This window comes from Hyaena hyaena, unplaced genomic scaffold (genome assembly GCF_003009895.1).
Source record: "Hyaena hyaena isolate Hyena2069 unplaced genomic scaffold, ASM300989v1 scaffold_13, whole genome shotgun sequence".
Taxonomy (NCBI): Eukaryota; Metazoa; Chordata; class Mammalia; order Carnivora; family Hyaenidae; genus Hyaena; species Hyaena hyaena.
This window is the reverse complement of record NW_024080645.1, coordinates 4515494-4538757: the sequence shown is the minus strand read 5'-3', so window position 1 is coordinate 4538757 and position 23264 is coordinate 4515494. Positions and strand designations below refer to the sequence as shown.

The 23264-nt window shown below is 48.9% G+C and overlaps 1 protein-coding gene across 2 annotated transcripts in view; it reads right to left on the bottom strand.

Annotated features, from left to right (window-relative positions):
• Positions 1-23264, bottom strand: part of SH3GL3 (SH3 domain containing GRB2 like 3, endophilin A3) — a 127104-nt gene that overhangs the window by 11674 nt on the left and 92166 nt on the right. For both annotated transcript variants that reach the window (XM_039216448.1, XM_039216455.1), the window contains 4 exons: positions 20953-21086; positions 19222-19380; positions 12652-12755; positions 11425-11534 (listed from right to left, as the gene is read on the bottom strand). In XM_039216448.1, coding sequence (XP_039072379.1) covers positions 11425-11534; positions 12652-12755; positions 19222-19380; positions 20953-21086 — 507 coding nt within the window. The remainder of the gene's footprint in view (positions 1-11424; positions 11535-12651; positions 12756-19221; positions 19381-20952; positions 21087-23264) is intronic.

The window sequence follows — 23264 nt, the reverse complement described above, 5'->3', positions numbered from 1 at the left end:
TTTAAAGAAATATTTTTTAAAGAGAGAACATATAAAATAAATGTCCAATCATGTTTTTAAGAATGCTAGGTACTCAGAAAAGATCATTACTGCGGCCGCAGACCTTAGAGCTGGGAAAGAAACTTGGAAGGCGTTAAATCCAGTCATTTCACTTAGGGACAAGTTCAAATCAGCCCAGAGATGTTAAGAGACTCCCCCAAAGTCACACAGCTAATGAATCTGAGCCACAATATAGGAGTCCGACACCTCCTTGTTCATTTCTCTCCTGTTGATAGTTCTGACTGACCCGCTGCCGACAATACACAGAAATGGATGTGGGCGGAGGGCGACACACAAGAAAATCACGGGAGGGAAAGAAGAAAAAGTAAGAAACAACCTGCCCACCAAGCAATCACCACTGTCACTGCTAAGTGACATTTTAATTTCCTCTTTGGAAATTTAGGTGGAAAAACAAAAAGCACGTATTTCTATTTGCAAAGTGCTCATTTTCTTCAAGTTTCAAGCTTCACACTTTACTACGGAATCAATGTTTGTTTTCTAATGTAATCCCAGAGATTCTGCCCCAACGAGGGGTACGACTCAGACTCGAGACAGGATTTCCAAGCCCCCTGAGAAGTGTCAAGAACTTTACAAAAGTCTCCTTTATACCTGAAGGGAGTCAGAATGTCTTCACATAAGCCGTGTGAGAGATTTATTCTGCCCTGCTCTGAGACGCCCGCGGCACGCACTCACACCCACACTCATTCACTGATCTCAGCCCTTCCACGTTCTCAAAGCCGATCTCAGGCTGGAGTGCATTAACCCTAAATCATGATTATATAAAGTGGCACTTTCTCTAAGAACTTAAGTGTAGGGGGTACCCTCCATGCATAAATGGGTTGATAAAAAATGTAAAATATACTTTGTCTTTTTTTTTATGTTTTGTTTTTGAGAGAGAGAGAGAAAACGCAGCAGAGGAGGGGCAGAGAGGAAGGGAGACACAGAATCCGAAGCAGCTCCAGGCTCCGAGTTGTCAGCACAGAGCCTGACACGGGCCTTGAACCCTTGAACCGTGAGATCATGACCTGAGCTGAGGTCATATGCTTAACCGACGGAGACACCCAGGCGCCCCTATACTTTGTAACCCAGTAAGTGACAATGTGGGGCCCTATAAAAATGAGCCAGGAAGATACTTGAGCACAGGTTACAAACTCCTACACTATTTTCTGCAAAACCCAGGGTTTTCTGGGAACAACCCAGGCACACGTTTCAGTCTGGGGACTTTTCTTGCCCCCCCCGCCCCCCCGTGTCTTCGGGGACCCAGGGGCAGCACATGCTGATGAAGTGTCGTGACCCTGCACTCACGGGCTTGGACAGGCTCTGCCGTCTCCACGCCAGGGCTACGCCGGGGCTTGCCTGCAATTCATCATCTCAAGATGTGACTTCCACCACCACCCCCTGCCCCCTTCTCCACTCCTGGCTCATTTTATTCATTCTCTTAGGCAGCGAGAAATGATATTATCAAAGATTCCATCTCGGTCCCACGACGGATTGTGCCTAATTGACCTGCATCCTTTTCATCTCCCTCTTTTCCCCCTCAGAAAGAAACGATGGAGAAAATGTTCTTGGAATTCATTCCTGGCAGAGTCGTGCGAGCTTCGCTTTAAATTGTTAGTGAAATGCTTGACATTTTTCCTTCACTTTATAAACATTATGTACAAATCATTCAGGATCCTAATGGAAAGTAATTTCCCATTAATACAGGCTATAAAATGCCATTTTCTTTTGAAACCGTGCTCCAGAAACAAACAGCACAAGACCCCTTTACACTCTCAAATTCCAGCCACAAATCATCGAAGCCCAAGGCCAGAGGCCGGGGTGGAGGCTCCTGCTGGGGGAGATCTCAGAGAGGCAGCCTGCGAAAGGCACCGGCCCACGGAGACAGTGGCACCCGGAGCCTGCAGCGGCCACGACCCCGCGACTGGACACGGAGCCTTCCACAGAGCCATCGTTTGCACATCTGTGATCTCTGGCTGACCACTGCCCTTCTAACAACTTAATCTGCCCAGGGACCTCGCTACTGGCCAAGAAGGAGGGGACAAGAACGTGGACATGCACGGTCTAGAGGAGAAAGCCAGGGAACTCACTGTCCCATCCACGTTTTCTTCTTCCAAGTCAGATGCATACAACCGACTCCCTGTGCGGCCACTTGCTGGCCGTGGAGTCTGTGATCAGGAATCTTGGAAATAAATCATTCCCAATGCTCTTGGATGTTTGAAACATTCCCCAGGATTCCTTCTTAATGATATAACGTGAACTATCTGTAAGGTAACATGCCCAGCTCTGCTACTTAGTGGCTCTGTGGCCTTGAGAAAAATCCCACTTAACCTCTCTGAGCCTCCACTTACTCATCTGTAAAATGTGCGTAGCAACAGTCTAAGAAATGTGTGGGAAGTATTTCGTACGTTACCTCATCTGCGGTAAGTACTCAGGAGTGTAGCTGCTGTGTTACTTACACTTGTTATATTATTGTTACTCTCCCATTTTCTATGTTAACACTTCCTTGCAATATTGTTACGGTCATGAAGGTTCTGTACATAAAGCATCAAATAATGACACACCTGGCATATTTGGGCAACCCCGATGCTATGCCCTTATGGCCTCAGGTGATACTGTACTTAAAATGCACTTTCACTGTTCAGAGGAGAACACTTTCCACACTGGTAGGCGAGGACACCCCCTATCAAAGGAGAGCTGCTTTCCCTCCTAGCAAACGAGAGCACAGCATCCTGGAAGCTGGCCCCTAGGTCCTGGGGTCTGCCGACTGGGCTTCCCTCAGACACAATACAGTGCAGGGGTGGGGGGAGGTGACGGGCAGCCTAGGGTTGGACTCCTTTTCAAAGTTTTTGGTTAGTTTGTTTTTATATCCAGCTTCTTTCCCAACAGAAATTGTGAGGTGGCTTCCAATGATATGCATATTCAGAATTTCGCGTTTCTGGACCAGAGGTAGAAAAGCAAAGCCATAAACACTAGGGAAACAGTATCTATTCACTCAAGAGAACTTTTGAGAGTAAAAGCAGAGCGTTATTACAAACTGAGCTACAGCAACAGGTGTGGGGCTGTCTCAGGACACTGGGCGGGGACCGTAACACAAGCGAGGGTACAGGGCTGCCCTGGTCCAAGGGGAGGGGGGCACGCGAGCCAGAGGCAGTCACGTTAATGGTTTCGCAGATCCTCTCTTCACCTCCCCGCTTCCCAGAGGCGGGACGGGTAGGAGGGTGAGAGAGGCGAGGGGATGGGGGTGAGGGAGGCAGGGGATGGGGGGTGAGGGGGCGGGGGGCGGGAGGGNTGAGAGAGGCGGGGGGTGGGAGGGTGAGGGAGGCGGGGGTGGGAGGGTGAGGGCGGGGGATGGGGGGTGGGGGAGGAGTGGCGGGTGAGGGGGGTGGGAGGGTGAGGGGGTGGGGGGTGTGTGGGTGAGGGAGGCGGGGGGTGGGGGTGAGGGGGCGGGGGATGGGGGTTGAGGGAGGTGGAGGGGCAGGGTCAAGAGAATGAAACGTGGTGCATAATTTCTTCAAAGAAGGGAGTATACCTTTTCTTCAAGGACCATCAATTTTCCAATTATCAAATACATTTCTTATTCAAATATTCTTATCAAAATACAATTTAAAGAATATCTTTAAAAAAAAAGGAAACTATTGCCCATGACCCTACTACCATTTAACCTGGTCTGCATGCCGATTTTGATTTGCAAAACCGTAATTGCAGGATACTTACAAGTTTGTGTCCTTCTTTTCCACTTAATCCTCACACCATACGCGTTATGCTTCTACACAATGTCCACATTAAGAAGTTTAAAGAGCCGCATGGTACCCTCAGAGGTACCATTACCCTACTACTGACAAATATGTATAAATAAACACCGGCCATTAGGTTATTTTTGCTTACACGTTTTTATTTCTCTGGACAGCAGTGTAACAGATGGAGGAGAATGCTGTTGCTTAAATCATTTCCTCAGGATACAGGTCCAGGCACGAAGCCGTTGAGAATGCATAAACATTTTCATTAATTTTGATAGATACCACGGAACTGATTTCCCAGGGGTCGACAGACGATGGCATGTTCTTAATGGAACACAGCCTTGCCTGGGCATTTCCATATTGTCTACGGCTGCATCCCACTGTGACGTCACGTGGCTACCACAGAGCCCATACAGCCCAGGAAACCTACAGTATGCACCGCTCGGCCCAACGGAAGTCATCTGCCACCTCCAGGTTACCTTAACAAGCCTTCCCACAAGCAGGTGGGCACGGACGTGGGACCACACTGTGGCACAAATGAATCACGTGGGACCTACAGGGAGGTCGGCGAGAGGCAGGGCAGATATTTTCTTCCACAACAAGTGTGGAGTCGGTGACTGTGGTATAAGCCACAAGCTAACCACCAAAACCCATTCTTCTTTCCTCCCCAGGACTATCAATACAGGTAAGGACGTGGCTCTCGGGCCTCCGCCCGCCCCAGCCTCTGCAACCAGGGGAGGTCATGAGACTCCCGCTCTTGCCAGGCCGGGAGCCACGCAGGGCTCACTTCCTAAAGGGGAATCTGTGGCCTGGGCTCCCATTTTTAGTTTCTCCCTTTTCTGAACACCTGCTTCCCGGGTGTCCGCACAACAGCAACGACTACTACCTAAGCGACATAACATGGTGCCGGAAGCGGGCTCTCGCTACCACAAAACTCGTGGCGCTGCCTCTGGGGGCAGGAAGTAATGGGGAGAAGCAGGTGTAACGGGCGTGAGAGCCGGTGACCCTCGCCGGGTCGTGGCAAAGCGTTTGCTGAAACCCTGCCTGTGACAACCCCAGAGGCATATCACAGAGCAGCAACTCTAACGACAAAAGATGGACGGAACAGAAGGCCGGGCCCATTCGCTGCTCCTCGGTTCCTCCCGCAAATGTGATAAGAAAGGCAGTTACTGCCCGGTTTGCAAGCAAAGATGAAAGGGAAGAGAGGAAGAGGAGAGGCTGGGTCCCAGCGCACCAGAAACGCTAACGGCTTCTCCACTCCAAGGTGTTATTCCACATCATTCTGAGACTTCTCTAAACCAAATGAAGGACCCAGTTCTGCGGCAAAGGTTAAATTAAAGGCACTGCCTCCCCACACCCACTCCTGTTGATTCTGACAGCCTCAAGGCAGCCTTTATGTCAAGGAAGGCTTAAAGGGCAACCAACAGAAGGGGAGAAGACATTTGCAATGACATATCCGATAAAGGTTTAGTATCCAAAATCTATCAGGAACTTATCAAACTCAACACACAAACAACAAATAATCCAGTGAAAAAGTGGGCAAAGACATAAAATAGACGCCTTTCCAAAGACACCCAGATATTTAACAGCCACATGAAAATATGCTCAATATCACTCATCGACAGGGAACTACAAGTCAAAAGAACAATGAGATGCCACCTCACACCTGTCAGAATGGCTAAAATGAGTAATTCGGGCGACAACAGACGCTGATTAAAATGCAAAGAAAGGAGAACCCTTGTGCGTTGCTGGTGAGAATGCAAACTGGTGCAGCCGCTCTGGAAACGGTATGGAGGTTCCTCAAAAAACTAAAAATGAAAATACCCTACACCCAGTAACTGCACTACTAGGCATGTATCCAAAGCCTACAGGTGTGCTGTTTGGAAGGGGCCCGTGCACCCCAATGTTTACAGCGGCGCTATCGACAGTAGCCAAAGTACAGAAAGAGCCCAAATGTCCATCAACAGATGAATGGATAAAGAAGATGTGGTATATGGACACAATGTAAATATTACTCTGCAGTCAAAATGAATTCAATCTTGCCATTTGCAACAACGTGGATGGAGCTCTCGTATGTTATCCTAAGTAAAATAAATCAAAGAAATTTGATTTAACAAATATCATATGATTTCACTCCCATGTGGAATTTAAGATACACAACAGATGAACAGAGTGGAAGGGAAGGAAAAATAATATAAAAACAGAGAGGGAGGCAAACCATAAGAAACTCTTAAATACAGAGAATAACCTGGGGGTTGCTGGGGGGGAGGTGGGTGGGGGGTGGGCTAGACGGGAGATGGGCAATGAGGAGGGCGCTTGCTGGGAGGAGCACTGGGTGTTGTACGGAAGTGATGAGTCACTGGGTTCTGCTTCTGAAACCAATACTGCAGTGCTCAACCAATAACTTGAATTTAAATTTAAAAAAAGGCTAGATAAGTAGAGAAGGAATGAAGGCAGCCCAAGGAGCTACACCTAAGACAGGGCTGTGAGTGTGGTTCCGGCCCAGGAGCAGAGGCCAATATGTTTCCGAAGGCACCAAGCGTGGAAGGAAGAGCAAGCCGAACCTGAACACGTCCGCATCTCCTGAGCCCTGAAGGGCCCCCAGGGTCCCTCAGCACAGGAACACAACTCTCGAAGGGGCAGCGTTCCACAGCCCACTTCCGACGTGAAGTGCGGGTGTAGATGATATGAAGGACTCCTGAGAAGGCAAATCTAGGGACCCCAGGGCACAGGCCAAGGGAGGTCCCCTGATCCTGCCTGAGATCAGAACCAGCGTCTAATCGAGGAACCTCTCCCATGGCCACTCGAGGGGTTCCTGGCCACTCCTGTCCCGCAGAGCTCCCTTAGGGACGGGCGTCTGCCGCGTGTCCCCACGGGAGCCGGGATGGCTGCCCAGCCAGAGGCCATAGCCCGACTCCGCCACCGCACGCGGCCATCACACCCAGGTCTCCCCCCCGGGGCTGTGTGTCACCCCTGCCGCGCTGGCTTGAGAGCCCGTGTCTAGCCTGGACCGCTGTTCCTTTATCCCCTTCCTGGTGGCTGGCGTGGCGACGGGGAGGGTGGGGCGGAAGCCACGCGGTGAGGCTGGCGGGGCCATCAGCCCAGCCCGAGGGACTCTGTGGACACGGGAGCGCCCACTCCAGAAAACTTAGGAGTATTCTCCCCGGACTGGCGCGAGCGTAAGAAGACCCTATTTTGTTGAGCACTGGCTGCGCTTTGGGGTCCTTTTTAAAAAGACAAAACAGAAAGAAACTGGTGTCAAGGAGTGAGAACTGGTCTCAATTTCAAGGGTTGAGAAACGAATACTTTTCTTTTGGTGCGATTCAAGGTTCTCTACGCCTATACCGCTTGGCACCTAAGGCCACACCAGGCAAGGAGCAGCAGACACACGCACCCAGGGGGCGCACGGCCTGAACAACCCGGAGAGAGAGGTCTGTGCAGATACAACACAGTACAAGATGGCAGCCTTCCTTCAATATCGAATCACCAGCAATTATAAGGGAGGTATTTTTTAAATTTCCAAGTAAAGTTGAGAAGCAAGAACGAACACTACCGGCAGATGAAAAATTACGAAGAATAGGAGGGTAATCTGAGAGCTGGAAAGTGGCAGAAATTAAACTTACGATGGTTCCCAAGGAGGGACGCCCCAGAAGTGGCCCCAAAGACCAGAGTCCGTGCAAACAGGAAGCTGGGTGACCGGCTGGCCTTCTGGGAAAAGAGGCCCGGGGAAGTCCTCCCTTCCTGGCTTTGTACCAAGCACCTGGGAGCCCAGGCATCTGCCTCCAGGAAGGAGTAGTGAGTGCAGGGACCTGAACAGAAAGGGCGCTGCTGTGGGGATGCAAACACCCTCGAAACCGGAAAGCAGTACCTCGCTCAGTAGACCATCCCTTAGTCCCCTCACAGCCGGGGGAGGGAGGCCGCAGCAACAGACACGGCACTATGGGCAAGCCAACACGAAATCCCAAATAAAAGGCTGTGCAGAGAGCCAAGAACATCCAATGCTGGATGAGAGACGGCTTCACAAAGCAGACGCCAGACCTCAAGAAACACACAAGGAGGTCAGAATTATCAGAGATGTCACATGGAGTCTTTTAAACGCCTAATTAATATTCTCAAAGGGATATGAGGAATCTAATTACTTGTAAAATTCTATTTTAAAATTTAAAAATTTGAATATTGGGATGTTAAGCAGAATAATAACCATTCCATCCCCACCCCACCTGTAAGATATCTACATCCTAATCCCCCAGAACCAGTAGATTTCCTCCTCACATCGTGGAAGGGAATTTGCAGATGTGATTAAATTACAGATCTGGAGATGGAAAGACAACCCTGAATTACGTGAGTGAGTCCAATTTTATCACAACATAACAGCTTATAAGGGTCCTTATAAGAGGAAGGCAGGAGGGTCAGGGTCAGCGAGAGAGAGATTTTCAATGGAAGAAGAAGTAGATGGTTTTGAAGACCATGTACTGCCGACTTTGAACATAGAACAAGGGGCCACAAGCCAAGGCCAAAGGCCGCCCCTAGAAGGTGGAAGAGACAAGATAAAGGATTCTCCCCCAGAACAAGGAACACTAACACCTTGATTTTGAAGACTTCTGGCCTCCTGAACTGTAAGACAGAGAATAAATATGTGTTACTTTAAGCCACACAGTGTGTGGTAATTTGTTACAGCATCAGCAGGAAGCTAATTCAACTGGAAAAAGAAATTCAATAGATGGGCTAAATAAATGAATGGGTACAGTCAAAGAAAAAAGCTATAAAAGGTGAAATTTCCCCAGAGGCCAGAATGAAAACAGCACAGATACAGAAAGCAAGAAGGAGAAGATGAGCCAAAGATGAAGAGCCAAAAGTTTCAACATCTAATAGGATTTTAAAAAGGAAAAATCAGAGACAAGAGAGAAGACTATTTAAAGCACTAATAATTTTTTCCTGTCATTAAAAATGATACGAATAATCAGATTTAAAGGGTAGAGAACTACTGGGGAGGAGGGGGGAACATAACCAGTCTTCCCATAATTCTGCTAGAACTGCCAGAAGGAAAAGACAACTCCACAACTACACTCAGGGATTCAATACCCCTCCCCTGAAAATTAATAGAAAAGAATAGACAAAATGTGCATAAGGGCACAGGAGACGTGATCAAGAGCCAAAATCAAGAGTCGGATGTTCAACCAGCTGAGCCACCCAGGCGCCCTGAGGAAGAGGGACATTTAAAAAGCCGTGTACGAGAGCTGGAGCCAACCGCAACCCCTTTCCCGACACCAGCCTTCACACTACAACAGGCCAGAGCTTGAGGAGGGAGGACACCTTCCAGTGCAGACCGCACACTGACTATTACACGAGGCAGCTCTGAGGGCCGCGTGTGCCTGCATTCAAACACGCGCGTGGAGGACTGACGTTACCCAAGAGAAACCAGAAAGGTCACGGGCCCACCCATGTCTTCCTCTAGAAGCAGAGGCAACTCCATTGAACATAACGGCAAGGGGCAGAGGGGAGGTACTGTAAGAGTTCTGCAGGGTCAAAGTGACGGTTCCATGAGGAAAGTGGTGACTGAGTAACCTGGTGGGAGGAGGGGGACGTGGGGTGGGGAAGTATACGGGAGGCTGAGCACAGGGAACGAAGTCCTCATCTGTCGTATCAGGAAACCACAGATATTATCCCAAACCAACAAAATCAAGAAGTAGCAACACAAGCATATTGTTTAGAACAATGAAGCTAAATACCCAACAAAGAGCTGAAAGTGCTTCCCTCCGAGAGCAGGAAATGAAGATGGGGAGAAGGTAGAAATGCTTTTCATTAAAGCCCGTGTAGCGCCATTTTCTTTCTAGAACTATATACACATATTAGTCCCGTCATTTTTAGTGATAGTGTTGGAAGAAAACCCAGACCATGTAGCTCCCATGGGCAGGTGTGCTGCAGAGGAGAAGTGTGGGATTCATGGGTGTGTAAGACTTCAAGTTCAGTGTCATACAAGAATCAACTCAAAGTGGATCATGGACTGAACTGTGAAAGTGTGCAATTTTGGGGAAAGAGCACAGAAGAACATCTTCAGGATCTTGGGCTAGTCAAAGAATTCTTAAACTTCACACCAAAAGCATTATCCTAAAAGGAAGAAATGAGAAATTGGACTTCACCGAAATTAAAAACTTTTGATCTATCAAAAACTCTATTAAGAGAATAAAAAGCTACAGAGTGAAAGAAAATATTTGCAAACCCCGTATTCATCAAAGGACTTGTATTTAGAATATATAAAGGACTCTAAAAACACAACTATGGGGCACCTGGCCCCTACTAGTAGGGATAGCATTTGACTCTTGATCTTGGGGTCATGAGTTCGAGCCCCAGGTTGGGCACTGAGATCACTTAAATAAAACTAAAACACACAAAACAAAACAAAACACACACAACAATAAACTGCAGGAAAAAACCTATCAATATCCCCATATGTAAGGAATGCTTATGACTCTATAAGACAAAGTAAGTGACCTAAAGGAAAAGATGAATAAATTACATGAACAGACAACTCAGACATGAGAAAATACAAATGGCAAACTAAAATATAGGAAAAAAAAGTTCAACTTCTTAGTTATTCCAGAAAAGCAAAGGAAGACAGAACACTTTACCCATGAATGCTTGGCAAAAATGGAAGTCGAATAATATGGGTACAGGGAACAGGTATTACTTCACCAATAGTACCATGCCCATTTTGGAAGGTCATTTGGCAATAGCTACCATCATTTATCATGTGTATTCATTCTAACTCAGCAATTCCACTTCCAAGAAAGACTTGCCCATCAGCACATGGAGGCAGATGAAATATATTGCTTTTAACAAGTAACTGGAAATAACCTTCATGTCCACTAATAGGGAAATGGTAATATATAATGGAAACTATGAAGCCATTAAAAAATTGTGGGCTAGAGATAGATATATATGCGTGATGTGGAAATAACGCCAAGAGGTAGCGATCCATTTACTAAAGCAAGATGCAGAAGAATACACCTAGTATGATCTTGTATTTGAGCCACAGAAAATAATCTAAAACTGTGCGTATATAGTGTGGGTGTATACATAAACGTGCATATGAACAGGACAGTGTTCATACCGGATTGTTAACAGCGGCTACATCTAGGGAAGGGACGGGGATGAAGGGCCTGATGACAAGACCCACCAGCATCACTTTTACCACCTGAATGTTGTTTTTCTCTGATGGATCATTTCAGCCAAGAATATATGGGTGTCATTTGTCTAATTAAAAAATAATGATGCAGCGCTTAAGACAGTGCCTAGCTTATAGCAGGTGCTCAACAAACGTTCAAATTTTTCTGAAACTAGGGAAATACTTTGAAAGAGTTAAAAATGTAAATACAGAGGACAATGGAGCATGAAGACTCCATGGCCAAGGTTTTAACAAAGGCAAGAAGTGCTGGAATCCTTCCTGGTGCTGGCTTTCAAAACTTGATAGAAGTATCCAAAACCAGGAAGCAGGAAAAGGGGCACTGGTGGGGTGGAAAGGGGATTCACCGAACAGCCCAAGAAAAAGGCCAGGGTCTCACACCAAATACGGCAACAAGCAGCAGGCAAAAGCTTCCGGCAGCACCTCCTGAAGAGCACACTTAGCAACGCAGAATGGTCTTCTTACCTGTTGTCTTTGCTGATGAGGTGGTGGATACGCCGTTGAGTTCACTGGGACTCCTTTTTACGGGCCGTGGCTTATATTCTCGTTTGGGGACACTGGACGCAGCTGATATTCTGAAATATGCATGTTAAGACCAGTCAGACTTCCGACAAAGAAACCCCAGTCTCTGAGCATGCAGCGGAGGAGTCTAGGAGTCTACGGTGGGGTGATGGTGGTGGTTGTGACGGGGGTAATTTGTGTGCACCGTAGCTCAAAGCAAGAGCTGCGACATCCCCAGTGGAGTTCGTCAACTATGGATCTGCAAGGGGGTGTCCCTCACAGGGTTTCTGAGGCATCGGTCAGGTGCCAGGTTACACTGGGCATTCAATAGCGTTAGCTATAGCGTTCGCTGCCTTTCCTCTCCTTCCGCTCATACAGAGAGAGGATTGTGCGGATGTGCTCATGTGAGCACTGCGTGCAGGCCCAGAGACCGGCCACACCTGTGTCTTCCCTCTGTCATTCTAGCACTGACTTAAGCAAGCATCCCGCATCCCTCCAACTTTTTCCATTATCATCACCCCATATAAAGACAATATTCTGTTATGAAGCCTGGTCATGAATAGGGTAGATCTGTTAACCCATTATTTTAATGAGTGGGGTTACTGTGCATACTACATATGATACTACTAATTTTCAAAGAAGTATAGAACCATCGTCATTAAAGCCTAAGAGACACAGCAGTCTTTTTTTGATCATTCAGAAGGTTATTTCTGACTCTTTCAACACCTCTCAGAGTCAGTAGCATGAACTTGGCCTCACATATGTACTGGTGAGGAAAAAACACATCTTTTACACATTTTCTGCGTCTCATGTCACGCCTCTCTGCATCCCGACGTGTTGGCAAGGAGGTCCGTGCCATCGCCATCCCCAGCTTAAGCTCTCAAACCAGGATGGTCCTGCAGGGTGAGCAAGTCTATCTGGGGGCCCTGAACACAGGTCACGGGAAAGGGCTTCAGTGAACCGAAAAGGGAGAAAAACTGCCAGGCTGCTTTTCCCGGCTCCGCCCACTGGCCAGAGCCGCGTATTTTATTATCTCCGCGCTCTCCCACATCCAATGGCGAAAGCCAGCTAAAGAAAATTCAGAACAGGACGGGGTGGTGCGAAGGGGCAGATGAAGGGCGGACGGAGGGACCGACTCTGACGGGGTTCCACCCTGCAGCCCGGGCTTGTAAGGAACGCAAAGGCTCTCACCGCATCTGTAGCTTGCTCTGGAGCTCCTGCAGAATCTCTGTGGACTGTTTGTGATAGTCCAAAGCTGCCTCTATAAACACAGCCAACTGGCTGACTTGTTCTACCTGCAGCGAAAGGGGAAAATTATTCCAAAGCCTATGTCATGTTCAGAGAGAAGAGAAACCAGCAAGAGAGACCCAGCTTTCCCCGGAGGCCCCCGTGTCTTCCCCGGCTCCGGTCCATTTCATTTCACGTTCATCTTGGAGCCCCGCGTAGTAATAATCACCCAGGCCACGGTGGAGAGCTATACATTCCAGAAAACCATGTTCAGATTTATTTGTGATTAAAATTTGATCTAACTCGATAAAAGCTTGTTTTTCCAATTAGATGATGATACTCTCAGGAGATTTTTTATGCTCTACAGTTCATGCATCTGAAAACAGAGAGATAAAGTGTTTTCCAATTACAAGTGAGGCTGGCATTTAGTAAATGAACTGCTTCCTCAGTGAAACATCTCTGTGGGCATTTTCTAGCTAAGTCAAATCGAGAAGTTCCATAAATTAAGCTGTTCTCACCGAAGAAGGGAAATGAGAGGCAGAGTGTGCAGCAGGGCAAAGACCGGCTTCCTCCCTACGTGGTTTTTGCCATCAGTACAGTATCATTGTCCAGACACATACAGCCACAAGGAATGAACAATACAGCCTCTGGCATCTCTCGTTCCCATGAATCATGACACTCATGAAGTCAGTGACCAAATTACAGTGTATGCAAATAAAAAAAAAAAACTAAAATAAAAAAGCTCCATCACATAAGCAAGCCTGGAAGACCTGGGGAGGCATCATTTTAGGAAGGGATGTCTCCTGCGGGACCTGGGAACCTCCCTGCTCCCCAACGTGTCTGAGCAGCTGCTACACCAAAGCAGGGTTCCTTACGCGGATGTCAGCCAGCCTCAGAGGCGGACCTCTGGGGTGAGGGGATGAGGACCCCTGCATGGGTCCCATGAACTCCAGTGAAGGACGCAAACGAAAATCAACCCCCCACCTTCCAAAGCTTCCCCAAAGCCTAATGCATCACCTCCATGTCCTGAGTAGCTCCGGGGCAAAGACGGCCCTGCTCCTTCACCCCTACATGCTCACCCCAAAACCAGCCAGGGATGCATTCACCTTCAAAGACCCAAGCTGTTCCCGCTTCTGCTCCAGACCATGCCTCAGCTGCCTAGACGTTCACTTTCTTTACCCACGCCCAGCGTTTTAAACACAGGTTCAAGCCCACACTTGAGACGTCCATTCTGCTTGTGCCCCACTGTGATCGGCATCTGAACGAGGAAATCTCGTCGTGTTACACTGACCGCACCACGCTCTGTGGCAGAAAGAGCAACAAGCCTTGGTCTTAAATTTCCCCAAACCCAATACACAAAACAAAGACAGCCAGGCTGCTACAAAATCCTAAGGATCTCTTACATTTCACCTCCTTGGCTTTGATGTTTAAACTGTCTGGTGCCACGGTCTAACGCGACCCCAGCACAACCTGCTGCAGAAGGAAGACTCCCGATGGCAGGAGAGCTGCATGCAGGGTCAAATCTGGGCCATGCCTCCCTGCTTTTAGTAAACTTAGTTTCTATTTCAATCCGCACTTTGAAAGATGTTTGATATCTCTCATTTTCAAAGGAATAAGAGCTAAATGAATATTCCTTGAAACCTATGGGGGGTTGTGTAGGGAGGTGCGGAGGGAAAAGCTACCCTGTCTGGTAGGCTAAAGGAGGTTATGCGATGTAGAGATGTGTCTGGAACTATTCATTCGCAGGCTGACTTTGGGAAGGACAGGAATCCCAAGGCCCCTTAGAACTTGGGAGAGAGCCGTGGGGCGGTCCGTGCCCACATAAGGAGGCGCCCGACACACCTACTGAAGAGGAGGGACCCTGCTGCAAAGTCGCTTACTGACAGCGAAGCCACGTGGTGCCACAAGGGGACTATCTGCCTCTTTGTGCCAAAACAGGGAGGCTTCCGGGCCGTACAAGGCAAGGTGTGCACAGGGGGCCCTGCCTCCCGTCACGCCCAGGTAGAATTAAACACCTAGACAGGCAGAGCCAAGGTGGCGATGAAGCCAGGCTTGCGAGTACCTGTCCAGAAGCTAAAGTGTTTCTTCCACGGGCCACACCACTCAGTCTGGTGAATCCACCTGTTGACTCAGGGAAGGTCACCCGGGATGAGAAAAGAGGTTTAATTCTGCCTCCAGCTGGGGCCTGTGGCCCTGTGCTGGTGTCATCTTGAGAGTAAAGGGTGACCTACACCATGGGAGGGTTTGCACGACACAGATAGAGGAAAACTGCCAGAGAACTGACTCCCGTCTCCGAGTAACGAGGCCCAGCTGTCCAGACAGGGTCACGCCTGGCCAGGCGCAGACTTCCCAGTAAGCCGATGGTGAAGGAAGGGAGGCCACACAACATTCCCCGGGGAAGCAGGACAGAACTGGTGGACAGAAAAACGGCCCACAGGGACATCCAAGCCTGTCTCCCCAAATCTGCGATGATGTCACATTTCTCGGTGAAAGGGACCCTACAGGTGTGAATGAGGTAAGGGACTTGAACTGGGGGGTTAGCTGGATTATCTGGGTGCACCCAGATCATCACAGGGTCCTAGAGGAGGAAGATGGGAGGGTCAGCGTCAAAGCAGGAGGCGCATGAGAGGCAGCACAGTAAGCGTGAAGACGCCTCACGGCGGTGGGCTTTGAATCGGGAGCAGGCACCAGGCTCAGGAAGCAGGAGCCTCTGAAAGGTGGAAAAGGCAAAGAAACGGTGTCACCCTTGCGCGCTCCGGGCGAAACGCAGCGCTGCCGAGGTGCTGATGTGAGGACTTCTGACCCCCCGCCTGTACGACAGCACATCCGTGTTGTCGGAAGGCACCCATGTGTGGTGACTTGTTACAGGAGAAGAGGAAACAGTTGTTTCTGAGCCGCTTTAGACTGCTCTCAAAAGAAGCAAAATCTAGCACAGGGAGTAGCCCTGGCCAGGGTCCCCTGATATGGGGGAGGGGAGCCGTTGCCTTGAGACTTCCAGGAACCCAACTCCATGGGGGATGCGCCCGCGTGGCTGGGCCTGAGGACTTCACAGCTGACCCCACCCCACGCCGTGGTTCCTCGCTCTTTTCTCAGGGGTGAGAGAGTCCATGCATCTCCTGGGTGTCGCCCGTGGGTGCACTCTACTTCAAAACCCTCTTTAGCTGCAAACCAATGGCTGATTATAAGCTGAGGCTGCTGGGGGTTCTGAGCCCTGGGGATGGAGGCAGGGTGTAGACGTCCCCATACTGCTGTGCACTGTGAATACAAGGGGTCCCTTGGGTGGGGGGGTGGCTGGAACCTCAGGGACTCCTAAATGAGATCTGAGCCACTAGGGTGGCCTGTGGGCCAAGTGCAAAGGATTAGGGCTGTCCCCAAAGGAAGAAGGGCTCGAAGGCTGACGCACTGTGATAAGGGTGGCTCTCTACGTTGGGGAGGGATATGGAAACAGGTGGCCACATACAAGTAGGGCTCTGAACTGTCCTCCTCAGGCCCTTCAAAAAGTCAGTTACCGAGGACTGGTTAGCAGCCAGGGCGGTGGGCAGAGGGGCACACTCTGAGGTCCACAGCACGGGCAGAGATACCGGGCAGGAGCGGGTAATGGCCTGCGCCCAGGTCTCAGGAGTCTGCAGTGAGCTGAGTGTGCCTGAATGAGGAAAGGCACCTGTTCTGGAATGTGACAAGCCGGCCCCTTTCACAACCAAAGTGGCATGTTTCCAATGGAGGCTATCTTCAGTAGGAATCGCTATCATCCAAGTGACTTCTTGCTCTGTCGTCTCAAAGACCTCCACTCTTTCCGGATTCCTCAGAGAAGCTGAAGGAGTCTGGTCACAGACAGGTGCCTTTTCCAATGGGGCAAGAGCTTTATTCAGAGCTTCTGAGAAAGTCCGAGCAAGGCAGTTATATCAGTAACCTAGATAATGGCCTCTTACGCTTCTATTCCCAATTTCCAAAGGGTGTCTCGCATGCATCTGTTCTCGTCAGGCCTGGTACCTGTAGGTCAAAGTGACTTTCCAGGGGTAAACAGTTGAGCAGAAGTGAAACCGGAACCGGACCCAGGCCGTTCGCTCCTTGCTGGGTGTGCTTTCTTTCAGTGAGTCCGGTATTTCCTAGTGTTACCTCATGCCCCACGGCACCAGCCCCTTGAAATGACAGCAATAACGATGATGCCCAAACAAGTCTGAGAGACTTCCCAGTGAACCCTGCCTTAGCAGGCTCTTAGAGATTAATTTTTCACACTGTCGTATAAAGACTTGGAAAAGTCTTGTGACAAAAAAACCTGCCCAATTTTGTCTCCACTACCATCCGCCAAACTCATGTGACCACAGAGACATCGTGAGCACCACCCACGACCTCCCACGGCATGAAGGAGGTCATGGGGCAGAGCGGCAAAGGTTGGACATGGGGTTGATGACCTGGAGAGAGCAGGAAATCAGGGGCCGGGGGGTTGCAGACCTGCTGGGCCTGGCCTGGGCGTACATAAGGGTCAAGGGCAGGGCCAAGAGCCCGTGTATGCCTCCTCCCTCTATGCATGGCTTCCCCGGCTTTCCCCACCACGCCACCCACCCGCTGCTGACCCCCGAACACAACCACTTCCACATTAGCACAGCAGTGTCCAAGGGCTGAGCTGGAGAAGACGCCAGACCACCCGGGCACGGCCCAGACACACGGACACAGAGAAGGACAAGACAGTCCCCTTCTGGGTCTGCCTGCTGTTGTCCCAAGAAGAGAAGGAGGGCAGCCTTCTGGAGCTTATGCAGTAACTTGCGGGTCTCCTCAACTATAACCTGGGAAGGGGAAAACGTAAACGCGGGGGTGTCGCGTTGGGGAGACGCCCCCAGCACCCCCGGACGCTCCACCAGGAGCCACTCAGAAAATGGTCCACTTGCCACCATCACTGTCATCAGAACCAGCAACCTCTTCGGCACCACCATCGCCGTTCCCGCAAGAATCGCCAACCTGAGCACCGGGCCCACCACCGCGGGCAAAGCCGGCCACAGGGAGGAGGCCAGAGACAGGGAAGGAGCCTAGTTCCAAGGCGGCCGGAAAGTCCTCAGCCGCCTTAGGACTTCGGTCTCCTCCCACTTCTGTGGCTGGTTTCTGGAAGAAGGCCATCCCCGAAATGAGCCGGCACAGCCGTCGGACCCAGCCCTGAGCTGACAAGCGAGACTCATCTTCAGAGTCCAAATCCACCACGAACAGGCACGGGACTGGAGGGGCAACGTCTGCGATGGCCTGGTGGGGATACGTCCGTCGGACACGTCACACCTCAAAGCCACTTTCTGAACACTTCAAAACATCAAATATAGAAATCTAAAACAAAAGCAAAATTGCCTACTGCTTGGGGACAATCTCAAGGGGAAAGTGAAATTTTTAAGGGAAAATAAACAAGAAAAACAGCCAACTGTTCACACCTCTTCTCATTTCCTGTAAGATGTAAATACCATGGTAAAATATTAAAAGGAGGAACATAATCGAGTGTGCTTTTCAGCACTCAGGTTTAATGGACACAGGATTTTCAAACTGTTATCTCCAGGATTAATGTCTTGTCAACAATGAATATAATAACCCCCCCACCAATGTCACCACGGCAAATAAAAGATGCTCAGTACATTCTATTTGATTTGACTCAAAAGTGCAAGACTTTAACGTACCTTTTGATAAACTATTATATAAGTAGAACATGGTTTTGCAGATAAACAAATCCTCTGACTTGTCCCCACGGGTTTGAAAGCTCAGCAAAAGGGGTCCAAAGCTAAGGCTGGGCCCAAACGACTCATGGCATGAGCAAGGCCGGCGTTAGGGCAGGGGCGCCACAGAGAAGCAGGTGGGAGAAGGCTCTTCCCATCAGGCAGTAACAAATGCCCAAGGACTCATCACCGGGGCAACGAAGGGAGGCCTTCAGCCTTCACAGTGCCTAGTAGGGTGTTACCACGCCCTCAGAGATGCTGAATCTGACTTCACATGGACAAATAAAGTAAAAGCCGGTGGTGGCAATTACAGTACAACAAAATATTAGCATTTCTGAGGGATGTGTGTCCAGACCTTCATCATTCCTGAGTTCACAGGCACCACTATGGTACAGCTGAATGATGTAGGTCACGCGTTTAAATCCTACATGTTCGCGATGACAAGTCAATTCTCATCCTCAAACATCTGCCTCACAGACTGCTTCTCTCAGTCTTAGCAAAACCGCACATTACCGCATGAAGTGGGCTTTGCGTTCCGCGGCACAGTCACAATGCTATGGCCTCAAATACAAAGACTGTCTGCTCTGCAATTCCCCCAAACCATCCCCCTCCCCGGGGCTACCCCGTGCTCCCGGAGCACGTCTCCGGAGCAATCCTGAGATCTGAGGTTTGAGCTGGGACTCGCCAAATGTCTGAAGCAATGTCTGAGGCAGGACATAATGGTTACAGAAAATTCTGGAAGCTTTTGTAAAACTAATGCTCCAGAGCTTCTCAACATGTTGATCCTACTCATATGGTCAGTGTTTTTATTCACATTAAAAGTCTCCTGTTTGGTTTAAATACTTACATCATTTTCTAAAAAATTAAACATGCTTCTTTCAGCCAACTCCTTTGACTCTTCAAATTTTTCTACCGCTTGTCTGACTTCTTCGTCTGGTATCTTACCTACTCGCTTCTTCTTATAATCATAATCCAGGCGGCGACCCTCCAGCTTTTTCAAGTGGTGCTAAAGGAGACAGGGGTCTTTCAGATAATTATACACTCAAAACATGGAGCAAAGAAGCCTTTATTATTTCCATGAATATAGACATTGCTTTTCGTCTAGGGGCAGGGACGCATCTTACACGTCTATGTGTCCCCAGCATCCACTAGAGGCTGCCTTTACTGCAGGTCGTCAAGGAATAGTGAATGGTTGGCTGGCTGGATGGATGGGTGGATAGGTGGGTGAATGGATGGATGATGGGTGAATGGGTGGGTGGCTGGGTGGATGGATGGTGGGAAAATGGGTGGGTGGCTTGGTGGATGGTTGGATGGATGGATGGATGGGCGGGCAGATGGATAAGTGGGTGGATGGAATAGGTGGGTGGATGGATGGATGGGTAGATGGATGGATGGATGGATGGATGGATAGTGGGTGAGTGGGTGGGTGGGGGGATATGGTTGGTTGGATGGAAGAATGTAAGGAAGGGTGGGTGGATAGATGAGTGGATGGATAGACATGTGGATGGCAGAATATATATATGGAACATAAGGACACAGTATCAGCACTCAGATTTCATTTCCCAAAGTTCTTTATAGGGCCCCTCACTTCAGCTCTATGATATAATGTCCAGATAATTTCCAACCAAACTAACTATACCAAAAACAAGCATGTTTCCTTTGGCACTACTGTCAAGTCCTTGCCAAAAAGCAGATTATAAAAGCACAGATTTCTAGTAGCCCCCAGAATACTCTGGCATCTCCCATAAAGTTCCCAAATAATTACAGAACAAGTTGAATAAATGCCGTCGATGAACATGTACATACTGAGAAACAGACACACACAATCTCTGAAACGGTGAGGTTTCTTTAAAAAAAAAAAATAGGACCTTTTTGAAAACGTAACTACTATAAATATTAGACCTGTCCATTCGTGGAGTGGGCTGCCTCATGTGGTAGGAAGTTTCCCATCACAGTTTGTGTTCAAGCAGAGGGATCCCATGTCAGAAATACTGTAGACAGGACAGCTGTATGAGGGATTACACCTCTAATTCTTGGAAAACAGGGATCTGATATCAAATGTACCCACAACAACAGGCCAGCCCAGTGAAGTATGCAGCTAACGTTACTTAGCATTTTAGTGAAACGCACTGGTTCTACTTCCATAATGAAGACATGAGGAGAGCATATGGGATAAAAGCCCAGAAGCATCTTTCCTATATGCTCTGCACCTCCATGTGTGGCTGTAAAACAGGGATGAGGACGGTTAGCCTGGCTGCTTATGGGCCAAGCACTGTTTGGCAGCCACAGAGGTCGGCCATGTGTTAAGGGAGCAGGTTCCCCGCTCCTGACGTCTGAGACGCAGCACAGTCGAGACTATGAACAGCTTCTGGAAAAATTGTTTAAGAACATAGAGAATAAAAAGCTAAGAGGTCCTATGTCCCTTTCCCAGTGAGCCAGGAAAATAGAGGAGTTATTTTCTTCACCATCCACGACAAGATGATGCTTTCACTGAATCCCTACAGAAATACTCTAATGATTTTAAATATAAACATCATTTTAAGTAGCATCAGGCCGACTGAGAGCCTGGGAGACTTACCCCAATCTCTTTTAAATCTTTGTCTTGTAATAACTGAAGTGGGTCGATAAAAGTTTGCTTTACGTTAATGTCAAGAGAGTCTTTCACCTCAGCCATTAGCTTCATGGACTCACCGACTTCTATCAATGCGCTACCTTGAATACAAAACACAAATTTAAAATGAGGGTCTTTAGCAGAGTACCCGAGGTTAGCGGTGATATTTATTTAATTCTTTCCCCAACGTTTGTGGATGGCAGTGAAAAAAAAAGGGAATCACCCTGAGACTGCTGAATCCTGACTCAGAAAAGGAAAGAGGAAGAGAGAAAGAAAGTCTTATTTTCCTATGTTAACTGTACTCTGTCTGCTATAAAATAAAGGTCGGAGGCTCAGACAGACTGCAGCATTTACCATTTTGGCCACTAGATGGGGATAAAGCATTTTAAAAACTGGTTAACAGGTACAGCCAGCTTCTCGAAAGTCTGTGGTGCGCCCCCTCACTTTACCAGAGACCTACAATAATTAGTATCTGTTTTTGCTCACTGGAAGAAATCCAAAGAGGATTTTTTCTTTCACCGAAAAAAGAAAAAAAAAAAGGTGAAAAGTGAGAGTAACATTCAGCCCGTTTTGCAGGGAGCCATTAGGGGCAGTGCGTACCCCAAGTAGTGAGAACCTACTGCGTATAGCACTTCGGCATCAGCCCCCACCCCCAGCTTTGAGCTGCGTCTGTGAGCATCTGCGCTTTGGCTTGATTTTATTTTGTGCACACGTTAGCAAGATGTGTCCTAAGATGCCAGACAAGTCTCGAAAAGAGGCTATTTTTTGGAGTCTGGTAAAGCTCAAAACATTTTCCACGTAAATTAACGGCCATTTCTTCTTTGCTTTACACCATTTCGGTTTCCAAAAGGCTTGGTAGCAATGCTCTACTTTTAGAGAGCGGGGAAATCTGTAGTTTGGTGAACTGGCACCTAGGGTTCCTTAGAAGCTGGAGAACAAAACCCCTCTTTGTAAAAACTCTAAAAGGATTCATTCATCAGGGCTAAGTATCAGCCAATAAAGATTACAATAGAAAGAAGTGAACAAAACCTCTCGTCAGCTTCTAGCTCCTAGATCTTGAGGTCACTCCCCATAGCCTTTAGATGGTTCTGAGGCTCCGTGACAGGCTTAGATGTCAAAGAAAGCCTGGCACTGTCTCATGGGACAGCCCTTTAGCGGGATGGGCAAGGTTTGCTCTTGCGATGAGGCCCAAGCCAGCGGCGCTTGGACTTGGGGGCTGGGACAGGTGGGCTTTGTGGGATTGCACTCTGGTGTCTCCGTGCCAGCTGACCCGCCGTGATCCACGAGCAGGGGTCCTGATGGCTGAGCAGAACGAGAGCTGCCGTTTCTCTGAACGGCATCTCTGGGACGTGAGGCCCCGAACCAAACTGTTTTTCCTGTATTGGAGTTTTCCAAATTGACCTCATGAAACTGTAGAGTTTGGGGTCTCTCAGCTCCCAGGGAAATCATTCTGGGGTAAAGAGGAGACATTCCTTCCCAGCCCGGGGACTCTTTCCTGCCTAACGGGTCAGAAACCGAGGCTACTGGCTCTGCCCCTCTGCCACCAAGGCCACGCCCCACAGTGTCAAGTCCAGCTTCGACAGAAACGTTTCCAAATGTTCCTCTGAAGAGTCCAAACATCAGTTCTGAATCTCGGCGGTCACCCACATGGACCTGACCTTCCCTCCCCTTGCTCAGGCTTCAGGCTCTGGATTCCTTGCGGACATGGGGCTCGGGCCCCATCACTGAGGGCTCTGCATCTGAGGAAGAGTCCACCGTGGAAGCCCGGAAGGAAAGCATCAGACAGTACAGCTGCTTTCTAGAAACAGCGGGCAACCCATCTGTTCCAGAGGCCCTCCGACATCAGCTCTCTTCCTTAACCAAGTTCCCTGAAGCTGCTGGGGAGCTGGGAAGCTATCAGACTGTGTGCCCACCCAAGCCCCGGCCCAGTCGCCACGGCCAGGGTCCCGCAGGACCGCCGTGGCTGTGAGGGCCGCCCAGTCCCCTCACCGGTCCCCTCAGCTGGTCTGCCTTCAGGACAAGGAACAGGCCATCTTGTCCCCACTCATTCGGGTGGAATAAAATAAAACTCATATTCTACGGCTCTGACGGGTGTTGTTACCCCTACAGCTAATCAATGTTTTAGTATTGGGTTTAAGGTTTCAAGAGATTATTCCCCCAATTTCCTAGATCAATTCCTACAGTCAAGTATCTGAATTCTCAGTGCCCACACCCTGCCTTCTAACCACTACATGGATAGCAAAAGTGACTAATTTTCCTGGAAGACTAAATAGGTTCCA